The 24048-nt window shown below is 38.1% G+C and overlaps 1 protein-coding gene across 1 annotated transcript; it reads right to left on the bottom strand.

Moving 5' to 3' along the window:
- Positions 1-42: 42 nt before the first annotated feature.
- On the bottom strand, positions 43-22539 carry ASIC5 (acid sensing ion channel subunit family member 5). The gene is made up of 10 exons (XM_079990466.1): positions 20538-22539; positions 19705-20011; positions 18889-19120; positions 9394-9516; positions 8798-8947; positions 7713-7860; positions 5926-5982; positions 5062-5230; positions 2100-2191; positions 43-1184 (listed from the first exon to the last, which is right to left on the bottom strand). The coding sequence occupies exons 1-10, from the start codon at positions 20575-20577 to the stop codon at positions 994-996; spliced, it is 1509 nt and encodes a 502-aa protein (XP_079846592.1). The 5' UTR covers positions 20578-22539; the 3' UTR covers positions 43-993.
- Between the last annotated feature and the right edge of the window lie 1509 nt (positions 22540-24048).

Consider the following 24048-nt stretch of genomic DNA (forward strand, 5'->3'; position numbering starts at 1 on the left):
ACTTTTGCATGCGAAAATTAGCAGACTATCCCAAATGAAGCAGAATTCACAGTGAATTATAATTTCAGTTTGCACCTTTATCAGGTTCATTAGTACAGTCTTGCATCATCAAATACACACTCATGTGCCAATCATGCTCACATGTGCATATGCCTATTATGTGTTCAGCTGTACATCTAATAATCATGAATTTACTACATGACTACATCTCATGCCCATCTTGACTACTGAATGAAAAGGAACTTCCTTACCGAAGGATGGAGGTAGAGGCATCCTTTTGAACACCCGCTAGCCTTTAAGTGGCAGGATACATGGAAACTGTGTCATGCGCTTTAGCTGTACAATTGCTCTCCTGATAAATACATCTTCAGAAATAAAAATGGCCATTTCAAGAACTCCTATCAACATGGGCATGCTCAGATGCCTTCATTTGAGACGAGAACCAAGGTAATTCATATTGAATCCATGACCTCCATCAGTCTTGTCTTGGCCAATTTTGGCTCTTCAGTTGAGAAATTGCTGGAAAGCAGCAGGGAAGGTGGGGAAGGAAGCTACCACCCAGAGGGATAGCAATGGTGGAGGACCTTTCCAAGCTTAGGAGAATTCTAGGACACCCCACCCCACTCAGTTTCCTATGAAAGTTATCTAATAAAACTTAGAGAGAGTGAACCAATTATAAGTTGGGATGGGGGAATGTCATTTTGTGCACTCCAATGAGAATTAGGCACACCTACATCCCACTGACATAAATGTGGACTAATGTGAATTCTATTGTACACGAGGAAATTCTGTGTTCTCCGTGATGGTGCAGACTACCAGGATAAGCAAGCCCTGCATTCATAAATACTTGCCTTCCCTAATATCTGTTTTCTGGACTTGCATCAGAGAAATAAGTATGAACTGAATACTGTTTTATCTTGCATTATTTTCAGAAGGAAATGCCATTTACTGAAAAGAAAATTTCACCTTCTTCCATTCCCTTTCTGCAAGCCCTTAACATTCTTGGATTCTTCTTTTGTGTGTTTGTGCATTCTGATCTGTTGTATTCCAGTTGGGCACTTCTGGTGCTTTCAGTAGAAGAAAGACACACATCCAACAGAAGTTGGTGAAAATATATTCCACAACCTCTATGATCGTAATCATACTGGCTCCACAAAACAAACCAAGTTGGCCACCAACATCAGCTGTAATGAAAGAAATAGAGAGATTGGTCCAGCAATTCTGTGCCTCTATATTCTATCGACATTAGTATGATTTAATTCTATCTAAATGTGTTCAGGATTGGGATGCTAGCCTTCAGTCTTGAAATCACTGACACACTGAGTGAAAGCCAACTGTGGCTGCCCTCTAATGAAATGGACTTATGTCATCACAATGGGACTTCCCCTTCCTATCCTCCCTCCTGTAACCCCAACATGCCCCCCAAATATGCTCCAGAACATTCCAGAAAGCATTTGAATGGTGGGGCAGAGAGCAAGGGGAAGTCCCTTGCTGAAACAGAAATGTACTTGCACAATGTTGAATAAGATCCATTTCAAAACTCAATAAATTTTGTGCTTCAGATACAAAATATTCACCAGAACGACCACTTCCGTTATGCAACCCTGTTGAAATCTATTAATAACTACTACAGGTTTCTGTGGGCCCAAAGTGAAACTAAAATACTATACACACTTACCTATTGAACATAGTGGAAATTACTTCTAAATAAATATTATTGTGCTGTAATCTAGTGTAATACAAGACTTGATTCTTCTGTTAGCAAACAAATAGAAACGTATTATATAGAAATACTGGGTGATATTCAACTGTTTTTTTACTCAGAGTAGACCCACTGAAATTAATGACCCTAACTTAGTAATGTTTATTGATTCTATTCTGAGTAAAAAAAAATGCTACCCACTATATGCTGCCCACTGTTGAATACCATCCGCTGGTAAAGATAGTTATATCTCATGATCCAAATAATGCTAATTAAGAAAACAGTGATAGTGTGATGCAGCATAGAAGTAATTATGTCAACAACTACTTCATTACTGTGATCACACAGAAATGTAGGGGTTTTTTGTTGTTGTTTTAAGTGCATTTGGGTCACTTACCAAGTAGCTCAGATACACTCAATGCCTTCTGCTGCCGGGTCATTTTGTAATTCAAATCATGATATCTAATGTCAATATATACAAGGTTACGCCTATGGATAATAAAGGCACACTTTTATTATGCAATTGTATTACTATTTATTATCATCATCATGATGATCAATCTAGCCATCACCATCTGTAGAAAATACTATTCATGCTTTAAACAAAGTAACAGTAATCCAAAATCGTGGGGAGGTGGCGAGAACATAGAATTTGATTCTGCAGCACACTCAAGAGTGTTTTCACATATTATAAAGTCAGCCTAAACAGTTCTTATGAGCCCCTGTGTCTTCTCATAAGAAATACTTCAATGGGAAGAAGGGTAACTTCCAACGGGAAGCAGGCAACTCGTATGCATAGAACAGATTATCCAGGGAGGCAGGAAGACTGAATAATGTCCTTGGGTTTTTTTAGCACACATCTACAGGTTTTTTAAAAATAAATATAAATCTAAAAATATAATGTTTGGATATGACAAACAGATAAATGCCTGGGAACATGAATGTTTCATTTAGGTACATGTGCCAAAGAGATAAGGCCAGCAGAAACTCTGGGCTGAGTGTACACTAAGTGGCAACCCTCATTGGTTGCTGCAAAATGTACTAAAATTCCTAGGATCACTAGATAACAATGAAAAATGACACCATTGAAATAGTAAGTATTTACTTACTCAGTTCAAATGATTGCTGATGACCAGCTTTGAGTGCTTCACCTTGGCCTAGCTATTTCTTAAATTCTGAGCTAATAGTTTTCTTTTTTTATGAACGTTTAGTTGAACCATTAAATTTTGTTTAATAAATCAGTGTTAGGCAATCCTAGCTCTAAAAATGAAGGCTCAACTCACTCCTTTCTTCAAGGACCTTCTCCATTTTAAACCTGTTGCATTATAATTACCATAATGACCCTGCTAATGGATCCCACAGTTTGGGCTTCCTGAGGTAGCTGAGGCAATACCACAATACATATTTGGAATAGGGCTGTAAATAGTTGAAACTACCTTTTAAAGTTTCTGAAAAATCAATGGATGACTATTAGTTAATTTATGATGTTAAACTCATTAATATGTTTGTTTGATCCTGGCTGGTTAATCACTTGGGAACAGAAACATTTCCCTGTAATTTGTCATGCTTCAGTGACTAATTGCTAGATAGTACCCCATTTGTGAACAGTAATCAAATGTCAGAAGGAGTAAAATTAAAATGTTGTTATGAAGACACCATCACACAGGGTGGGGAAGATCCATAGCATTTCTAACTTTCATTAAAACAGCTGCAATTTTGATCAGTGGAAAAAAGACAGTCACAGAACCAAGAAATTACACAAAACGAATGAAATGCTGTGAAAATCCCTGAAAGGAGAAGTAATCGACTATAGAGTTAAGCTAAATAACAAAAATCAAAAAGTTTAAGGAAAAAATTAACCTAGAATTCTAGGCATTTCATTTGTTTTGTGCAATTTTGATCAGAGCAGTGGCAATGGGGGGGGCATTCCTCTAGTCCCACCCGCTGCCAAGTAGAGCTAATAGTAGATTAGAAAATGTCACAGGAGGAACAGAGTTAAGAACTTTCCCCCAAGCCATAGCCTCCTCCAGCTCCATTAAATTAACATTAGGGGGAAATGTGAGATCTAAGCACAGATCTACTGTAGTTTGATCTTCACAATATTAATATAACATAATCATTAATAAAACTGCTTTTAGTGTTGATAAAATCAGAGACCTTTCCAGTGATGATGAAGATAAACTAAGGAGTCCTCATCTATAGAAGAGTGAACTTTAAAATTTATATTGGATTATAAACATTTTTAAAGAGGCTGTGATTTATAAGCTTATGTTACCATCAATCTATTAGGTTTTTTCAAAGGTGCCTCTGTGTTTTTGCTGTTGCAGGGCAACATAACTACCCTTGCAGAAGTGATATGTTTTTTGCTTTTGTGGGGGGTGGGGATATTGGGTGAAGAGATCAGAGATCCCTGACTCAAAATGTTTTCAAAAAGTGCTGCTATATGTTTTACTTTTGGGAAATTTTATTGTTTTATATTGTACTATATTGTAGTTTTGTATTATATTGTACACACAGGTCCTGCTTTCCAAACACAATGTGTTGCCTGGAAATCATTCATTAGGCAAGCATTCACATAACGAGTCCACAATTTCCAAAGATTCCTATGGGAGCATTTCTAATCTGGATTTTTTTCTGATCTCTCCCCTGCTTTTTCAATGAGTTCTTTCTGTAATGGCTGCAGGCAACCAGCAAAAGAAAGGCAAAGAAAAAACAATTGTCCTGCTGTCTGCTCTTGCTTGCTCCCTACTTGTCATCAACCAGCAAAGCATAAACAAGCAAGGAAGAAAAGAAGTAGGCAAACTCTGGCTGTTCAGATATCTGAATCTGTGGTGTGTATAGAAAGGTTTGGGCATAATTATTTATGTTTGGATAAGTGAATTTTCATATAGCGAAAAGGCAGATAGTGGGACTTGCATACCTTGTAGTTCTCCCAGTTTATTGTTTAAAGGTAAAGGGACCCCTGACCATTAGGTCCAGTCATGGACAACTCGGGTTGCGGCGCTCATCTCGCTTTACTGGCCGAGGGAACCAACATTTGTCTGCAGACAGTTTTTCCGGGTCATGTGGCCAGCATGACTAAGCTGCTTCTGGAGAACCAGAACAGCGCACAGAAATGCTGTTTACCTTTCTGTTGGAGCGGTACCTATTTATCTACTTGCACTTGACGTGCTTTCGAACTGCTGCTTTAGTATTAAGCAGTATATAGATATATGAAATAAATAATAAAATAGAAGCCTTTGAATTATAGTAATTCTTTGGGTTCAACATCTCTTGAATATGTCTTCAGTTGGGTTAATAAAGGTTGCTCTTGGGTAAAACACATTTCTTGACAGCATGACAATGAAGAAGAAAAGTACCTGATATATTCTGGACGTTTCTTCAGCTTTGTAGAAAGAAATTTCAAAGCCTTTTCACTTTCGAAAGTTGAATAGGAAATGGTGGTTGGGTAATCTGTTTCCTCACAAGGCACAGGGCAAGTGGAATTATGTGTTCCTGCTGTACACAATCCCGCGAGCTCAATTTTATCTAAAATGGGAACCAATTTCAAACATAAATGCCCACTCTAGGCGACATCCATGTTCACCACCAACTGCAAACAGCCATAGTAAAATCAACAAAAAATAGATTGAGTTTATCATCCCAAGCAAATGATTTATTTATAAAGCATAATAAATATTATATTATATTGCAGGATTTGGTGATAATTTGAATCTATGTCAGCAGCCTTACATTCTAAGTCGCAGAAAGATGGTAGTGTGTGATTTCCCACTAAAAATAGGTGCCTGTATTTTACACTGAATTTCTTCAGCATTTGGAACTTATGAAATCAAACCAAAACTGTACAGATGATTGGAACATTTAGAATGTTATTTATGGTTTGTCTAAACACAACTTTCAGCTGAGATCATTTAAAGTATTCTGAGAAAAATCAAGTCCTCTCCTTTCCCTAATAAACTGTTGCAGAGGCTAGCCATTGCAGAGGCTAGCCTTGCTTCCCATCAGCAGAATATCCCAGGCTATGGGATTTCCCCCTAAGCCTGACTATCCTGGTGCAAATGATGCTTTTGTGTGACTGGGATTCCACAGGTTGGTAGAAATGTGAGACATGCCCCCACCCCCACTGGTCCAGCTGGTTGCCAGTTGCAGACGTAATCACTGTGACATGGCCCTGCCTGGTACCTATGAAACAGGCTCTAGTATTTGACTTCGGCTTTACTTACACAGTTCAGGAGAAACACAATTGTAAAATTTGTCCAAGTCACATTCTGTGCCATTTCCTTTTCAACAGGTGTGAAGAAGAGGGGGTGGGGAAGGAGAGAAAAACACAAAGACAAAGGTATCAAAACACACATTTGAATCCATCTGTTTGGTAAACCAATAATAACCAATAAGCAAGTGACCCCAGCAAGTAAGGCAAAGAATTCAATACCTGTATGTATCAACCTGAAGCTCATGTAGAAACACTCATAGCACCTGAGCTGAGGATGGGCAATCTTTTTGCTATTTGAGGCTGCATTAATTTTACCCTGGCTTTTGACACCTGAGAAATATATCTTTAGTACCCATCCTCTTAGCAATTTTAATGTTGTGTTTTTATATGGCTGTATCTCACCCCGGACACCTTTGGGCAGGTAAGAAATGCAATTCATCATCATATCATCATCATGACATCATCTGATGGTAGTATGTTAGGGACTGGATACGCAGAGCTGAACCTCTGGTGGGCAGGCTAGCTCCTTGATTCACCTATTGCCAACTCCTTTTTTCTCTGTTCCACAGGAGGACTGCTTGGGCAGAGACAGATCATTCTTGCTGAGAGCTTTTGAAAATAAGGTGAGGGGTACATGAGAGCTATATTAGACCCTTAGGCTGCAGGTGGCCTGTTTCTATCCTAATGGTTTCATTATTCAGCTGTCATTTATGCACGAGGTGATTCCTTAAGCATTTAAGGACTTATCTTTGAAACTAAGCTGTCTGAGACTACATTTCAATCCCTCCTCCTTATGCCGAGCAGCACTGATTGCTTCTGCTGGTTCAGCTGTCCTTCCTCTGGCCACCACTGATGGAGTGATACTTTTGTCACTCTGCCAGTGCAGAACATGCACCCTTTGAACATTTGGGTGGGTGAAAGGCATGTTGGTGATATTCCTGCTAGCAGAGCCTGCCAGAAAGCATCCAAATGGGCCATTCCAACTGCAGGGATGAAACTGAGCTGGCTCTGGATCCACTGGATCCCAAGCTGCTCTCCCAGCTGATACTAGCTGGCATTGGTCCTAATCTTGGCCTGGATCTGCAGTAACCTGAAGCTGATACAGGGATTGGGCCTGATCTGCCTGCCCTTTTGCCTTCTGCTACCATCGCCATGAGCAGCCAGGCTGTGGATGTGACAGTACCTCCACCGCTCTGCAGAGGCTCAGAGGCAGCAGGAAAAAGTTTGGGATGCTCTGCCTGCACAGAAAGTAATCCATAAAGACTCTACAGCAATGTCATATGCTTGCATGCTGCGCAAGGGGAGTAGGGATGGGAGCACTAAGCCCCACCTCCCATTGCCCTACAAGTCAGGGAGGGTGAAAGGGTGAACTGGGGAGTTCTTTCTCCTTGTACTGTTAGGAACCCTGCACAATAAGGGTTCCAAATTGTGTGAGGAGCTGCCATGAGTCACTTCAGACCTTTGCTTTTTTTCGCCCTCCCTGTTTGTGCATAGGTTTTACTAGTGAGTAGATAGCTCAAAATTGGCTAAAGGCAGTGCTTTTTTCTGGGGGGGGGGATGCATACCCCTAAACATTTTGGGAATCTTTGTACTTTTGTCCATTTACAGTATTTATTTTTCCCGATTAAACTATAAAATGGTGATTTTCTTGAGTCAAAATGAGAGTACCCCTAAACATTTTTAAAGAAAAAAAGCAGTGGCTTAGAGGCATCCCCCCAAGCTGTTATCCGCACACTCTTGTTGGATTTCTTTGAACACTGCAAACAAATAAAGCAACTTATACCTGCCCAGTTATACCTGGGAGCATGAACGGTAAGCATCCACACTGGTTTTGAATATGGCGTGCCTTGCATTCTTGTAGGCATCCGTAGGTGCTATAGAGCTTGTGGTGCTGAAGTTTGATGTTTGGCTTGCATTCTCCCCAAGGGTATTCTTGAATAATTGTCTTGAATGAAAGAAATGGCACGACATATGTTATATACATTGCTACTGTCAAGTTTTAATTGAACAAAAACCACCTCCATTCCCACCTCCACACATACACAGTTTGCTGCAAAAGATTTGTTGTTGTTGTTGTTGGACCAGACCAAACTGAATTAAATTAAAAGACTTGGTAGTAAACTTGATTGTTGTTCTGCAGGGCTGCCCCCAGAGGACAGCCTGACCGGCCCCAGCTAGCTTCAATTTCCCCTGATTCAAGATGGATGCTCAGTGTGCAACTGAATGGGTAAGATTTTCTGGGTAGGAAGCTCTAGGTATACATTGGAGTTTGAACATAGAACTGAGCTGGAGTACTATATCAAATTAAATTTTTACTCTGCTTTTTTATCCATCCTGTGTGCCTTGTCATTTCAAAGTCTTGCTTATATTTTAAAGTTGTCAATCATTAGGGGTTAATTGCTTTAATTGATTTTTAATATTGTATTTTAATATTCAGTCTCAGTCTCAGTCAGTTTTATTGCACATAGCCAAAGGCTGCTGCAATGTACACAGAATTATTTGACAATTAAAAGAAAATATATATTTTAATATTGTTAAATATTGTTATTATCAATAATGATGATTGCATAGGCAGTTTATTGGACTTTAAAGTGGCTAGCCATACAGTGGTATCTCGGGTTACATACGCTTCAGGTTACATACACTTCAGGTTACAGACTCTGCTAACCCAGAAATAGTACCTCGGGTTAAGAACTTTGCTTCAGGATGAGAACAGAAATCTCACAGCGGTGGTGTGGTAGTAGCAGGAGGCCCCATTAGCTAAAGTGGTGCTTCAGGTTAAGAACAGTTTCAGGTTAAGAACGGACCTCCGGAACAAATTAAGTACTTAACTCGAGGTACCACTGTACTTCCATTTCTCTGTGTCTTACTCTAATGCTTACCTTCACCTGTTGGATTGCAGCATGAGCATGCATTCCTACTGGGGTTGATATACCTAAACCATCAAATCGGGGAGGCGCTTTAGGTGAGTGGATAGCAAATGTGATGCCAACATCAACAAAACCAAGAGCAGGGTCGTCGGTGAACTCTGCCTAGGACACAAGGCATTGAAGGGTTACAGTAAAATTACAGAGGATAATTTTCAGATCACTGTCACACTGAACTGTGACTTGCCTTGGCAAAAAATTATCTACTACCATAATTAACATTAAGAGAAAAATAAGAGCATATATGCAGCATCTCCGTTTTGTAATCCACGATGTATCACCATATCACTTATCATCTGACTCTACATCAGATTTCACACCAATTCAAAATCTGTCAACTCAAATTCAGCTTCAGGATGCAGATTATATTCTAGGGCTTTCATAAGTTTTACTTATGAAATTTGACTTTGTGGGAAACTTCAATCATGTATGTATTACTATTTTTTTGCTTTGTTTTCAAAGAACTTGTACCATTAAAGTGACCCACATGCCCTGTCCTTTATCATCAAGGTTTTGTGGTTGCATTGTAGAAACATTTTGAATATCTCTACCTGTTTGACATCGAAAAGCAAACTCAAGCCCCTTCCAGAGGCACTCACTCTTCTTTTTGCTGGAATGTTAATGTGATTAAAGGTGAAGCAGTTTCCATATTCAGTGAAGACATGTTCAAAGTTCTTCCATGAAAAAAAGTTAAAGAAAATAAGAAATTGAATTAGCTCACCAAATATTAAGTATGTTCACAGAGAACTGTAGCTATAGATTTAGATTTATTTTGGATGAAAATGTGAAGTGAAACCCATTTAACCTCTTGGCTGCACTTCCTCATGGTTCTTAGGGTCGTACCTGAGGTAAAAACTGGCCTTACCAATAGATGAGGCAGAATGAGGAGGATGTCCCAGGCATCTGATTTAGGGTGTCATGAAGGAACATAAAACTGTTATTTATTTATTTATTTATTTATTTATTTATTTATTTATTATCATTGTATTTTTTACTGCCAGGTGGGGGAAGGAAGTCTATACCATATTTTCAGCCTCAGGTAACAAGCATTTTGATTGGTGTCCTGGGAACTATTTATAATTTTGCCCAAAGCAACAAAATGCCTCAGAGCAGTGTCTGTCAACAGTTTATTTATCTATTCCATTTACTATTGAAAAGATCTGAAAGAGATTTACATGAACAATAAGTACAATGCCCAGCAAATGATTCACAAAATACACAAACAGTATCCGCTTTTTTGTTTTTGTTTTACATAAAACCAGAGGGCATTGCAGTGCAGAATAATATAGAATTTCAAAGTACACAATATATATATATATACAACCATGCATACACTCTCACTCACCAGCTGTTTCACACAACCAAGACAACAATTCACTATCTCAAACATTACCTTTGTCAACCATGCATACTCGAGAATATTACAACTTACAGGTTGTATGACATATACTTGTCTCAGCACTGACAGAACATTTGGAAAAGTGGACTTCCGATTTCTGCCGCGGATAGAAAGGGAGCGCGGAAAGCCTCGTTGGGGTTTTCCGAACAACACAGGGGCTTGGGGGAGTTGCAAAGGCACTGCACCCCCAAAAAATCTCAAGGGGGATACCCTTGAGGGATGGCTAACCGGCAGTGCGGAAGCGGTCTGGCCGTTTTTCGGGTTTTTTTCTTGAAGAACTTGAAGACGACAGGATTGCAAGCACAAGAGGAAGGTACTGACCCTGTGTTGCGATGTCTCTGGCTCTCGCTAGAGAACGCGGTGAATCTCTTAGTGTGAGAGAAGTATTTTAAAATTAAAATTTTTAAGAACACACTAAGTGAACGCTGGGACGCAGGTGGCGCTGTGGGTTAAAGCCTCAGCGCCTAGGACTTGCCAATCGAAAGGTCGGCGGTTCGAATCCCTGCGGCGGGGTGCGCTCCCGCTGCTCGGTCCCAGCGCCTGCCAACCTAGCAGTTCGAAAGCACCTCCGGGTGCAAGTAGATAAATAGGGACCGCTTACCAGCGGGAAGGTAAACGGCGTTTCCGTGTGCGGCTCTGGATCTGGCTCTGGCCAGAGCAGCGATGTCACACTGGCCACGTGACCCGGAAGTGTCTCCGGACAGCGCTGGCCCCCGGCCTCTTGAGTGAGATGGGCGCACAACCCCAGAGTCTGTCAAGACTGGCCCGTACGGGCAGGGGTACCTTTACCTTTACCTTTTAAGTGAACGCTGGATGTCGAAGGATTAAATTAAGGAATCCATCCCAGTGGAGGAGTTAAAATGGTGCAGGATACAAAGTCGCAGGAGTAAAGGAAGGAAGCAGCCTCTAGCCTGACTGCGTGAGTACATAACAAAAGCCCACGGCAGCTTTTGTCGAGGCAAATAGACTTTTGAATTTGTAAAACAAAGCAACAGATTAAGGACTATCCAGAGACTTTGTTGTTCCCTTTCGGTGAGAGAGATAATTAGAAACTTAATAACCTCAGAGCTGATTGAAAGAGCAGCTTGAGACGACTAGTAGAAGTTTAATTTAAAAGAAAACAGGGAGAGCTTGGAAGCTGCGTTAAAAACAACAAAGTTACAGTAAAGACAAGTGTCAGGGAACTGCCATCGGAAGAACAGGTGGTGGGAAGGCTCCAGGAGAATAGGAGAGACACTTCAGCAGAAGAGGGAACCAGTAGGGGGGGTGCAGGAGCTCCAAAAGAAAGGGAGTCGGAGGGGAGGCTCTGGGATACTTCCAGTGAGAACAGTGAGGAGGTATCAGAACCCCCTTTAAGGACCCCCACCCCTCGCCAGAAACTGTCACGCAGAGAATCCAGAAGACGCATGTCCGTGAAACAGCTTTTATGTTGGAAACGTTTCCGCAGACGCCCACTGTCAGATTCTACCAGCGACTGAGGGAGCCATGCCAAAGGGCTCCGCTCAAGGCAGGGCTTCACTACACTGAGTGAGCTCTGGGGGATCAAGCTTTAACGCACAAGCAGCTCATTATCCCACCACAACAAGAATAAGGGAAGGTTGGCAGAAACGTCTCTTCTCTTTTAAATAAGAACTGCCTAAGAAAAAAAGTTATATTTGACTGCAGTGATCTTGGGTACTCTTTTGATCCTTACTGCTGAAAAACTGGACTTAAGTTAACCCCCTCTTTCCCGTTTTCTTTTTCGTTGTTTTTCCTCTCTCTGGGAAAGATTCACATTTAAGCGTTGGAGCTAGAAAAAACCAGAAATAATTGGAATGCGGAAAATATCACCCGATAAACCCTGGGAAAATTTGGAAAATAACTTTGAGTGTTAAAAACAGGGGGTTTTACACCCCAGTAGACTATAATTGGATATTTACAACATTTTGAATTGGACATTCACATCTCTTATGGACTTGGAAATATAAACAGGAAATTGGGACAGAATCTGGACCAGTGATTTGGTGACAGAGACGGGAGCAGTGATTTCTTCTTTTTTGTGATAGAGACTGAAACAGTGATTTGGTGATAGAGATTGGACCAGTGATCTCCTTTTCTTCAGGGACAGAGACTGAAACAGCGATTTCGTGATAGAGACCAGACAAGTGATTTTGTGATACTGGGATCTAATTGGTTTACAGGTCTGTTTTAGATCGTGGATTAAAGCCTGAATTATTAGCCTTACTAGACCTTGGATTAGGACATGGACTAAGTTATAGAATATCCTTTACACGTGATGGATTAAACCGGCAAGTGGTGGAAGATTTAAGAAATTAAAAGAAATCGAAACCGAACATTAATTAATTATTTAATTTTAAAAAAAAAATTAAAAAAAGGAACTACTGCTCTCCAATCAATCTACGTGGACTTTAGAATACCACTTTAACAGGAATAACTCATACATAAGTAATAATTATTTGAGTCTTGGAGAAATTTACCAAACTTTCAGAGGGTGTTAATGTTTTAAGGGACGGTTTGGGAAAACACAAACTATATTGTCATATACTATTAATAATACCCTAGGAGGGGGGAATCATCTGAAGAAAAACAGGAGCCTAAGGAAGGTACTAAGGTGTATAAACAAGACTTTAAGATTGCCAAGATCGAGATATACTGGGATTATAAGTGAAGCTATTTTCTTTCATTTCTGGACATTTTATTATCCAACTGGATCTGTAACTGTTTATTATAATAGTACATATTTTTGGTGGTACTCGGAGATATTATGGTTGTACTTTAGGATACAGCTGAATTAATTGACTTCAAAGGTAATACTCTGTCTAAAAAAAGGAAATACAATAGAAAGTGATATAAAAGAAATTGTAAGAATATAAAATGAGAAAAACAAAATAGCACGGGCGTAATAAGGTAAATTAAAGGAGAGTGGTTAAGACATAGAAAAATAAGAATAACAAAAAAAAAAAAAAGATTGTGCGCCCCTCAGGGGAGAGACAGAAAATTAACACAGACTATTGTGTAAATAATCACAAAATGTCAGGGGAAAACGAAAAAAAGGTAGGAGGGACTCCTGGAGACAGAAAGGCCTCACGACAAGAGGAAATTAAAGACTTAGACATATTGTGGTTAAAGATCAAAGAGGAATTTAAACAGAGTGAATTGCATATGGAAAGTAAATTAGGAGAGGTGCAGGAACAGATAGATAAAAAAATTGAAGGAGCTGTGGGAGAACTCACTAATAAAATACAAGACCTATCAGTTAGATCAAAAGTAATAGAGGAATCAAACAAGCAAATTCAAAAAGAAATGAAGGAACATAAAAGGGAGACAGAAAAAATGAAGGAGGAAATAAGAGATTTGAACAAATCACAAGAACAGATTGAGGATAGCTTAGCTATGACAGAAATGCATCAGAAACAACTCAATTTAAAATTCAGAGGAGTAGAAGAAGAAATTAATGAGAATATAAAAGAAAAAATGATAAGAGAATTAGCAAAATGGTTGGAAATAAAAGAGGAAGAAGTAGCCTGTACTGTAGAAAGCGCATTTAGAATAAGGGTGAAATCCCAGCAGTTCAAACTAAAAAAATCTCCTGGTGATTGTTTGATGATTTCTAACTCAATTGAGATGAAAAATATGATATTAAGAACAAGTTATCGGAAAAAATTAATAATTGAAAACAGAACAATTATTATATACAAAGAAATACCAATTAGACCTTTGCGTAAAAGACAAGGATACCGACAAATAGTAAGTGTCTTACAGAGAAACAATATACAATATAGATGGGAGTTCCCCAAAGGAATTACCTTCTATTATAAAGATAAAAGATTCAGATTGACAGATACACAAGAAGCAGAATTTTTTTTGAGAAGATATGAGAAGGAGCTAGGAAAAGGGGAAGAAAGGTACGGAGGAGGAGGGAGATATACGGAAAGGAGGAAGGAAAAGAAGGCAAAAAACACAGAGAAGCAAAAGAGAGAGAGAGAAGAGGAAGAAGAGGAAGTGGAAGAGGAAGGAGCAGTAGGAGGAGAAGAAGAGGAGGAGGAAGAAGAAGAGCTAACAGAGAAGAGGTCGACTAGAATATAAATTAAAGTCAAACAATATAATGCCGTTAAAGGTTCTGTCCTGGAATGTAAATGGTTTGAACGAAAAATCTAAAAGGAATAAAATTCAAAAGGTGTTAAAGAATAAAAATTATGATGTGATCTGTTTTCAGGAAACACACGTGGCAAAAAAACACAAACATATACTAGCAAATAAAAGGTTGGGGGTAGAGTTTGTTAATTCAGACACTAATAAAAAAAGAGGAGTTGTGATATACATGAAGGAGAAATGGGACCCAATATTAATATGTAAGGACGATGAAGGAAGGATTTTAGGAGTACAAATCAACCATCAGGGAGAAAAGATTAACGTTATAAATATCTATGCACCAAATATGAATAAAGCTGAATTCTTTAAAAAATTGGAACAAATGCTAACAGAATTGGGGGATCATAAGATGATTTTACTTGGAGATTTGAATGCCATGCCAACACCTGAATTAGATAGAAGCGTGAAAAGAAGAAAACTTAAGCAGGGGAAATTACCAAGAACATTTAATAATCTGGTGGAAAATCTAGATCTGATAGACATCTGGAGACATAAAAAATCCAACAACGAAATAATATACACACCTGTCAGAACCACACCAAAGTTGGGCCAGGTTGGATCAAATATGGGTCTCAAGAGAATTAACATTAAGAGCACTTAAATGTGAAATCCAACCCAGAACTCTTTCAGATTATAGCTCAGTAACGTTGGAGATAAAAAGCAGATTACAAGGAACATACAGATGGAGAATGAACGATTATCTTTTTGAAAATGAGGAAATAATTGAGAAGGCCAAAAGAACGTTAAAAGAATATTTTGAGATGAATTTAAATAAAGAGACTAATATAGAGATAGTTTGGGATGCCAGTAAGGCAGTGTTAAGAGGATTTTTAATTAATCAGAACAGCCATAGGAAAAAGTTAAGAAAGCAAAAAGAAGAAGAAATACTCAATCAATTAAGAGATTGCGAAAGAAAACTAGCAATAAATCCAACTGAGGAGCAGGTTAAACAAACTTATAGAATATTACAAACGAAATACTCAAATTTAGTAGGCCAAGAAGTAGAATGGAGAATCAAGATATGGAAGCAAAAATTCTTTGAATCAGCAAATAAAACCGGAAAATTATTAGCGTGGCAATTACGAAAAAACAAAAAACAAAATATGATCAACAAATTAAGAATAGAAGAGCAAATTGTGGAAGAATCTAAGAAAATAAAGGAAAATTTCATCAAATTTTATGGAAAATTATATAAAAGAGAAAAAGAAGACAGCACAGAAATAAAGAAATATTTAGAAGAAAATAGACTAAAAGGATTAACAGAAGAAGAAATAACACAATTAAATAATCCTATAAAAATTGAAGTAATCCAGGATGCGATAAAAAGAATGAAATTAGGAAAGGCTCCAGGGCCTGACGGCCTTTCAGCTAAATACTACAAAGTTCTAGAGGAATATTTAGCCCCGGTGCTGTGCGAAGTAGCGAATAACATCTTAAGCAGCGGAAAGACACCAGACTCATGGAAGGAAGCCTATATTACATTAATATCTAAGCCTGACACAGATAAATTAGATATGAAAAACTACAGACCAATATCATTATTAAATAATGATTATAAATTATTTGCGGAAGTAATGGCCAGCCGTCATAAGAAATGTTTAAGAAACCTTATCCATACAGATCAAGTCGGATTCTTACCCAATAGACAATTAAAAGACAACATAAGACATATAATTAACATCACTGAATATCTAGAGGCCAAGAATGAAATACCTACGGCACTAATTTTTATTGACGCCGAAAAGGCCTTCGATAATGTATCTTGGCAATTCCTTGTAAGATGTCTAGAAACAGTAGGGATAGAGGACGCCTTCCTGGAAGGGATAAAAGCTATTTACTCAAGCCAGAAAGCAAAATTGATTATTAATAATTATTTGACTGATTATTTCAAAATTTCAAAGGGTACGAGACAGGGGTGCCCTCTATCACCTCTTTTATTTATAATGATACTAGAAATTATAGCAAATAAGATAAGAACAACTCCAGAAATACGTGGAATTAAAATTGGGAAAAAAGAATACAAACTGAAAGCATAGGCTGATGATCTGATGGTATCATTAGAAGATCCACAAAAAAGTGTCCATAAGGTAATAGAATTGTTAGAAGAATTTGGAAAGTTATCGGGTTTTAAGTTAAACAAATCAAAAACTAAAATGATGACGAAGAACATGGAAGAAGCTATGAAACACCAGCTAGAGGCTAAAATTGGAATTAAAGCGGTAAAAAAAGTAAAATACCTGGGAATTTGGCTAACTATGAAGAACATAAATTTAATGATGGACAATTATGAAACAACCTGGAAAGAAATTTAGAAAAGATTTAGATATATGGAACAGAATAAAATTATCATGGTCAGGAAGAATGGCCGCAATTAAGATGAATATACTTCCAAAGTTGTTATTTCTATTTCAAAATATTCCGGTGATAAGAGGAAACAAAGTATTTAAAGATTGGCAGAAAATTTTATCTAAATTCATTTGGCAGGGGAAAAGGCCTAGAATTAAATTTAAATTGCTTACAGATAGAAGAGAAAGAGGAGGTTTTGCCGTACCGAATTTGAAACTGTATTACGAGGCCTCATGCCTCTGTTGGATTAAAGAATGGATTGTAATAAAAAACACTGACCTACTAGATTTAGTTACAGATAGGTAGCCGTGTTGGTCTGCCATAGTCAAAACAAAATAAAAAAAATCCTTCCAGTAGCACCTTAAAGACCTACTGGAAGGAATTTTTCTACTAGATTTAGAAGGCTTTAACAGCAGATTCGGTTGGCACACATATTTGTGGCATAATAAAGCAAAAGTACATAAAGAATTCTCCAGTCACATCATTAGAGGACCTCTGCTAGAGGTTTGGGAAAGAAATAAAAATCTTCTTGAAAGGAAAACTCCCTGGTGGTTTCACCAATAGATATTTTAACAATTAAAAAAACAAACATAGAAGGTAAGAGATGGACATATGAAGATTTATTGGTGAGAAAGGTTGGCAGATCAAAACGTATGAAGAACTAGGAGATAAATTAACGAGTTGGTTACAATTCCATCAAATTAATGCACTGTGGACAGAAGATAAAAAGATCGGGATAAACGAAAAAAATCAAGATTCCAGATAGAAATACTGGAAGGAAATTCAAAACTCTTATCAAAAATGTATAATCAACTATTAGAATGGGATACTAAGGACGAGGAAATAAAAGAAGTTATGGTGAAATGGGCGATAGATCTGGGATATTATTTGGAATACGATAGTTGGATTAAGCTCTGGAATAAAGATATGAAGTTCACTGCTTGTGTTGCCTTAAGAGAAAACATGGAAAAAATGATATACAGATGGTACATCACCCCTGTAAAATTAGGAAAAATCTATAAGAATGGAGATAAAATGTGCTGGAGGTGTAAAAACAAGGAAGGTAGTTTTTACCACATGTGGTGGACTTGTGAAAAAATCAAGAACTTCAGGGAGCTCATTTATAATGAACTTAAAAAAATGTTTAAATATACTTTTGTTAAAAAAACCTGAAAATTTTCTTCTGGGAATGATTGGCAATGAAATTAAGAAAGAGGACCAGACCTTATTCCAGTACGCAACAACAGCTGCTAGAATTTTAATCGCCCAAAATTGGAAATCAACCAATATCCCAACAGTAAGAGATTGGCAAAGTAAATTATTTGAATATTCAGAATTGGCAAAATTAACACAAAAAATTAGAGACCAGAAAGAAACAAAGTTTATTAAAGAATGGAATAAATTCATAACCAATATTGAAGTAGATTTAAAAAATCCAAAGATCACAGTAGGCTTAATATAACCCTTCGACATACAAGAGTTTTAAAGAAAAACTGCGGGGAAAAATGTATTACATAACCCAAAACTAAGGTGGAGGGAAGTCAATAACTTACATGTTTGTCTTTGTTTTGTTTTTTTGTTTGTTTTCTTATAATTAAGTTATGTTGTTCTTATTATTATTTTTTTCCGTGAAGAATTTATTTTCTGTGTGTATATGTGTGTATGAAAATTAATAAAGAGAATTTTTTTTAAAAAAAGAACATTTGGAAAAGTGTATGATGAATTCCTCCCAAAGAAACAAAACAATGAAGAATTCTGAGTGCCTTATTCCCACTTTCAAACCAGATCAAGTCATTCAGAATTTTAAAACATGGGATGAAATTCATAGGTGTAGACTTTCTGAAGCATCCTTTTGATTTTTGTCACATTAAGCTTTATCAAGCCTTAGGCAAGCAATTACAGACCTATTTTCTGGTCTTTGAGGCGTACAATTGGTGGAAGTCCACTGAGGAAATAAAATTTGTATCATAATAATAGCTCCCAACAAAACGTATGCGATCTAGTCCTTTGTACATACATGCAGTCTCCTCTCCATATGAAAGTGATACATTCCAGATCACTAGATTGTGATCACTAGATTGTGAGTTTCCATATTCACATGCCCTCACAATGTCTATGTTACCTCTGATAATAGAAACAAAAATATTACCTCTGGATAACACGGCTCTCCAAAATATTCACAATCCAACAATGTACTGTTGTTGAGATAGAAACCATTATTCCTTGTGAATTCTTTGATGCTGAAATTTTGATTCCCCTGAAGGAAGTCTTTTATCTCTTGGCCAAATGTTTCTCTAGTATCGAACAAATGTAGCACTCCCGACACTATGCTCCACAGGAAGAAAATGGCGCTCAGGTTAGCTACTGCTTGGGTTTGGAACCTGTGAGCATAAACCATAAAAGCAGGGTTAAGCCTGAATTCCATGGGATAATTCCAAAGCAGCTCTTAAAACTTTTAAAAGAAACAGAGTAAGGAGCCCAAGTCAGGTATTTGGTCATAGCATTGCATTTTATGGAAGACCTATGCATATTATATATACCTTAATAGAAAATCTAGCAGAAGGATAGAAATTAAGGGGAAATTCAATGTAATTGGCATTTTAAGGTGGGCTTATTTAATTTGCACCTTCCAACACAACATGTGAACCAACACACATAGAGTCTTCCAAATTCACACTTTTCTGAATTTTGCAATGCAGTTCTCCAGCCAACTAAAGTGTACAAAAATGAATATATCAAAGTGTATCAGTGAAAATAACATACAGAAATGCATATAAAATTGTATATTAAAAGGTGTATAGAGGAAGAATTTTTCATGAATTTTTCAATAGAACTTAAAAAAAGAAGAAGAAAATCTTCACAAACTGATGTAGAAAATTGGGCTGAAGATGGGAAGAATGAGAAACTGAGAGAAACCAAAATTAACACATTTGCCCATTCCTACTGGAAGTAAACGGTGCCTTACCTGTTCAGATTACAAAAAGTTACAGCAGGAAACTCTATGTTTTCCACATACTGAACTACCACCGATGTTGTTGTGGGCCAGCTGAAATAATTGGCGAAACGACTGCCGATTTGCCAGGCAACCAAACAAATGGAGCCCACAACTACTGTCATCCACAGTGCCTTACGGCTCTTGCTCCTTGTACGAACAATATTGTGCACTCCATGGAATGAGGTGGAAGTTGCAAATTCATAATCATACTTCTTCCTTTCTTCCAGAGACGGCAGTGGTTTTCTGGTTAAATAGAGCCTGGCTTTTTCCAACAATCCTTAACATTTGACAAGAAGAAAAATTATTGGCACATAGGTTCCCTACAAAACCAAATGAAAAGGATGCTTCAAGGTGGATCCGAATGGCAGGGAAAAGCCATAATGTAGCACTGCCAGATTTAATTCATTTGTTACAGAGGTTTACATATCTAGAATATGCCTCTAAGCATTGAGATAAAATATCGGTTAAAGCAGTAATGACAAATATTAGCATTTATTACTCAAAATTTTACAGGAAGTAGCACTAACAGACATTTCCCCTATTTTAATGTATAGTGCCTTGCTTCACTGTTTACTTCTAGACCAAGTACAGCACAGCGTCTTACTAGATGTTACTGCGAAATGGTAAGTGTGCCTAGGATTGTAGTCATTATCTACTGATAAAGTATGCTCAAAAGATTCATAAACTCATGCCTCTTTTCAAAAGAAAAGTATTTGTATCTGCAGAAAATCTAAATTATCACCCCCACAAAGAATACCAGATAGACAAGGATGCATAGCATTGGAGTAGCTACTGTTACATACCTCTGTCATGAAATCCACTTAATTTCCTAAGCTTCTCCATTGGGCATATATTATTTGAAAATGAAAATTCAGCTATAGAAGACTGGAATTAATAGCTTATATAAAATGAGGAAAGGGGTGGGGATTACATTTTATACACATCAAGAGGCAATTCACATGCCTCTGTTGCTATACTCATAGCATTTTTTAAAGTGAGCAACAGGATTCAACACAGATAACGTATGGCAGGCTAGATAAAAGTGGAGAATTCCTGGAATTTAAAAATAATTGAGTCGGTTAATTTTCCAAAGTAGCAGGATGCAGAGGGTTTATATAAAAGTGGGGACTTTTGAGCAACCAATGGGATTTTTGACTTTCCTCTCCCTCTTTAAATAACATAGAATGGAATTGTATGAACTGCGCTGCACATGCTGGCAGACATCTGTGAACACAGAGTTTGTAGCTGCTGAAAATTAGCTAGCATGGTCATAGAGATGCCTGTCATTTAGAGGATATTATAAATAGATGATATCAGACCTTTAGCTGAAGAAACAACATCTATTTATAATATCCTCTAAATGCCAGTTTTGGATGCCATGCTACCCTGTGTATGGGGGTGGGAGAATGGAATAGGAATCTTTGTCAGAAAATTATTGGCACAGTACTTGAACCTCTTCCATAACTTTATCTATCAATTAGGATAAAAAAAAATAATAAAGAAAGCACAATAAAATGTTATCTGTCGGTGGCACATTACCCCTGCATGCCTCAATTCAAACTCAGTCCAAAGTAGACAGTATTGCTCAAGCAGGGGTTGACCGATTGCTTCACATTTTCATCTTTGGTGTGACTCTCGAAAAACTTGTTAATAATATAATTAAATGTTGTAATTGGGTGGAAATTTGATGAAGGTACTTGGTAGGATCGTAGTCCTCAAAGGTACCTTGGAGAATGAGATCTAATGAGTTTAACATTTGTTACTTATCTTGAAAAATTTGTATTTAATGGGTCCATAGTGCTTCTCTTTTAGTTACTCTCTGAAAAATCCACCTATTTTCAGAAAGCAAATCAAGAATTAAAGTTTATTTCCATGGCTAACACTAGAGGGTGCACAGCACCGATGCACTGACAAACCAGATCTCTCTTCTGCTAATAGAGGCAAGGAACTCAGCAAAGTAATTTATTGATAGAACTGATTTATTCAGCAAATGCTTCATTCTACTGAACAGCTTCATTAGTATTTGTGAAATGGTTTACACTGATGCCCAGGCATCAGTAGCCTCATTACTGCCTCTCTACACCTAATGTGTTGCGAAAGAGTCTCCTTGCTATTTAGCAAGATGATATAGATGACTGCTGGGTTGCATCAGAATTGCATGCAGTTTTGTTCTTTAGCAATCATAACCAAGTACAAAATGCAAAGTGATAACCGGTCCTCTATAACTACGGTATTCAGGGATCTTTCTGTTTCAAGGGAGTAGAATATGAAGCCAAGTTCAAGAGAAATATCTCTGGAGAGAATTCTGGGCCACGCTCTTTTAAGGTTGTGTCTATTGAAGTCGCAAAGGATGCCCTCCCAGGTTGCAGGCTTGAAGTCATGTCACGTACATATATTTTTTAAGCTAGAGTACTATTTTAAAAAAACACACCCTCCCCTGCTGCCTTTCTTTGCTACAAACTAGTTTGCAGTTTGTTAAACCTTGAACTCTATTCCTCCCACTGAGAATGAATATCTGATTGGATTATTAATATTGCATAACTGCTATCCGTATTTGCTTAACCTTGAGTAAATGGATCTCCCATTTACTTAAAGCAGACTATTAATTACAAATGGAGGTTAAACGTAAAGGGCACCGTGTCTGCGGAAATTACAAAATGCTCAGGGAACATAGGAAGCATTTAAACTTAACCACAGAGTAGATATATATAGATATAGATATTAATATTTTTATGACATAACATAACTCAAAATAGTCCATGCTGACTATCCAGATTTGATAATGGATTTGTCTAAATAGCCCATGAGAGACCCTGATAAATACCCACAATTTAATGTTATTAATTTCTTTCTTTTCTTTTTTTAAAAAAAATATAATCAAAAGGTAAGTGGAAGTGTACAAATTAAAGGATTAGTATGAGTTGCAAAAATGCAGTTTTCACTGCGGTCAAGAAGTTTCCGGGATGCATAATAGTAAATTGCTCCAACAAGTGTTGATAGCAGATGGAGGCCTTTTAAGTTTTATCACCAGAGTACTCCTCCCTGGAATAGTATGGCTAATTTCACACATACCAAGCAGAAGGATGAAGAATAGAAAGTGAGTACCAGATGTTTCTACCTAATGGGAAACTGAAAGAAAAAGGTATGTTGCAGAAGTAAACTAATATGTGGCTGTGAAAAAGAATTTCTGATAACGGAGGCTCTGTTCATGGGACCCATCCAGTATGACTGTATTGCACCCAGTGGCCGTATTTTAATCAAAATTCTACCTCCTGGGCCTGTGTCCATGTCCACACATTCAAGTGTCAGTTCTGATCAAAACTGTATGTGCATTTATACCTGTATGCATGTAGGCTTGACAGCATCTTTAGGCACCCCCCAAAAGAGGTGCTGTTGTCATCCTAAAATATACTCAGAACCTGAGGATGAAGAGACATGCAAAGCACTATAATTGGATAAAGCTAAGGAGAAAAGAAAGGTGAACAGGACAATCAGTTTAGGCACATCCAATGGAGTACTATGTACCTTTATATGTAAATTATTGTCACCAAGAGGCTCAGCCATCTAAGAACTTGACAAAAGGGCCAAATTATCCCTTCAGTTTTCCCTAATCCCACACCATTCTATTCAGTCCGTGTGCGCTGAGTCATACTGAAGTGCCTCAGTTGATTGTCACATTCTCCTTTCCTTTCCTTTCCTTTCCTTTCCGTTCCGTTCCGTTCCGTTCCTTATCAAATCAGAATGGCTTGCTGAAGCATATCCTTTCACACTTGCATGATTCCAATATTCTTAGGATGGCCATCTCATCTTCCACATTTGCCAACATAGTGCAGCTATAGGCTCCAAACTGCTAAAGATGGACTGAAGCATGAATTTCTAAAGTAGAAATTAGATGGAAATTACATCCTATTCTGCCCACCCATCCGAGAATGATTGCTTCAGATATAAAATTGCTGAATACTGTTCAAAACATTTGGGGCTGGCAGTCAAACCCCTGCCCCACACACATAGGTTGCCCCAGCTCTCTAAACAGCTCTGCAGCGTCCATGATCAATCTAAAGCCCTGCACATGGACAGCGGCGGAGCAAGCCGATCTGGTGCATGGGCGGTGTGAGCTGGGGCAGGACACTCCATGGGGCCTCCAAGGAGCCTGCCTCCTCCTTCCACTCAGCCGCCCTACAGCTGAGGGGGAGACAGCGGGCAGACCATTTGGGGCAGTGCAGAGCCTGTGGGTGCTGAAGCCATCGCGTCACTCCCAGGAGAGATGCGTGGCTCGAGCACACTGCATTCCCTGCGGTGAGTGCCGCCCAGCAT

The sequence above is a fragment of the Podarcis cretensis genome (assembly GCF_951804945.1).
Source record: "Podarcis cretensis genome assembly, chromosome: 9".
In the NCBI taxonomy this organism is placed as follows: domain Eukaryota; kingdom Metazoa; phylum Chordata; class Lepidosauria; order Squamata; family Lacertidae; genus Podarcis; species Podarcis cretensis.

Coding starts and splice junctions, on each gene's coding strand:
- ASIC5 (XM_079990466.1), bottom strand. CDS start 20,577: ATGGAGAAGCTTAGGAAATTAAGTGGATTTCATGACAGAG. Junction 8,948..9,393: donor TGCTTTTCGATGTCAAACAG/GTAGAGATATTC, acceptor CTTGTGTCCTAG/GCAGAGTTCACCGACGACCC. Junction 5,983..7,712: donor CTTACCGTTCATGCTCCCAG/GTATAACTGGGC, acceptor CCTGTTGAAAAG/GAAATGGCACAGAATGTGAC.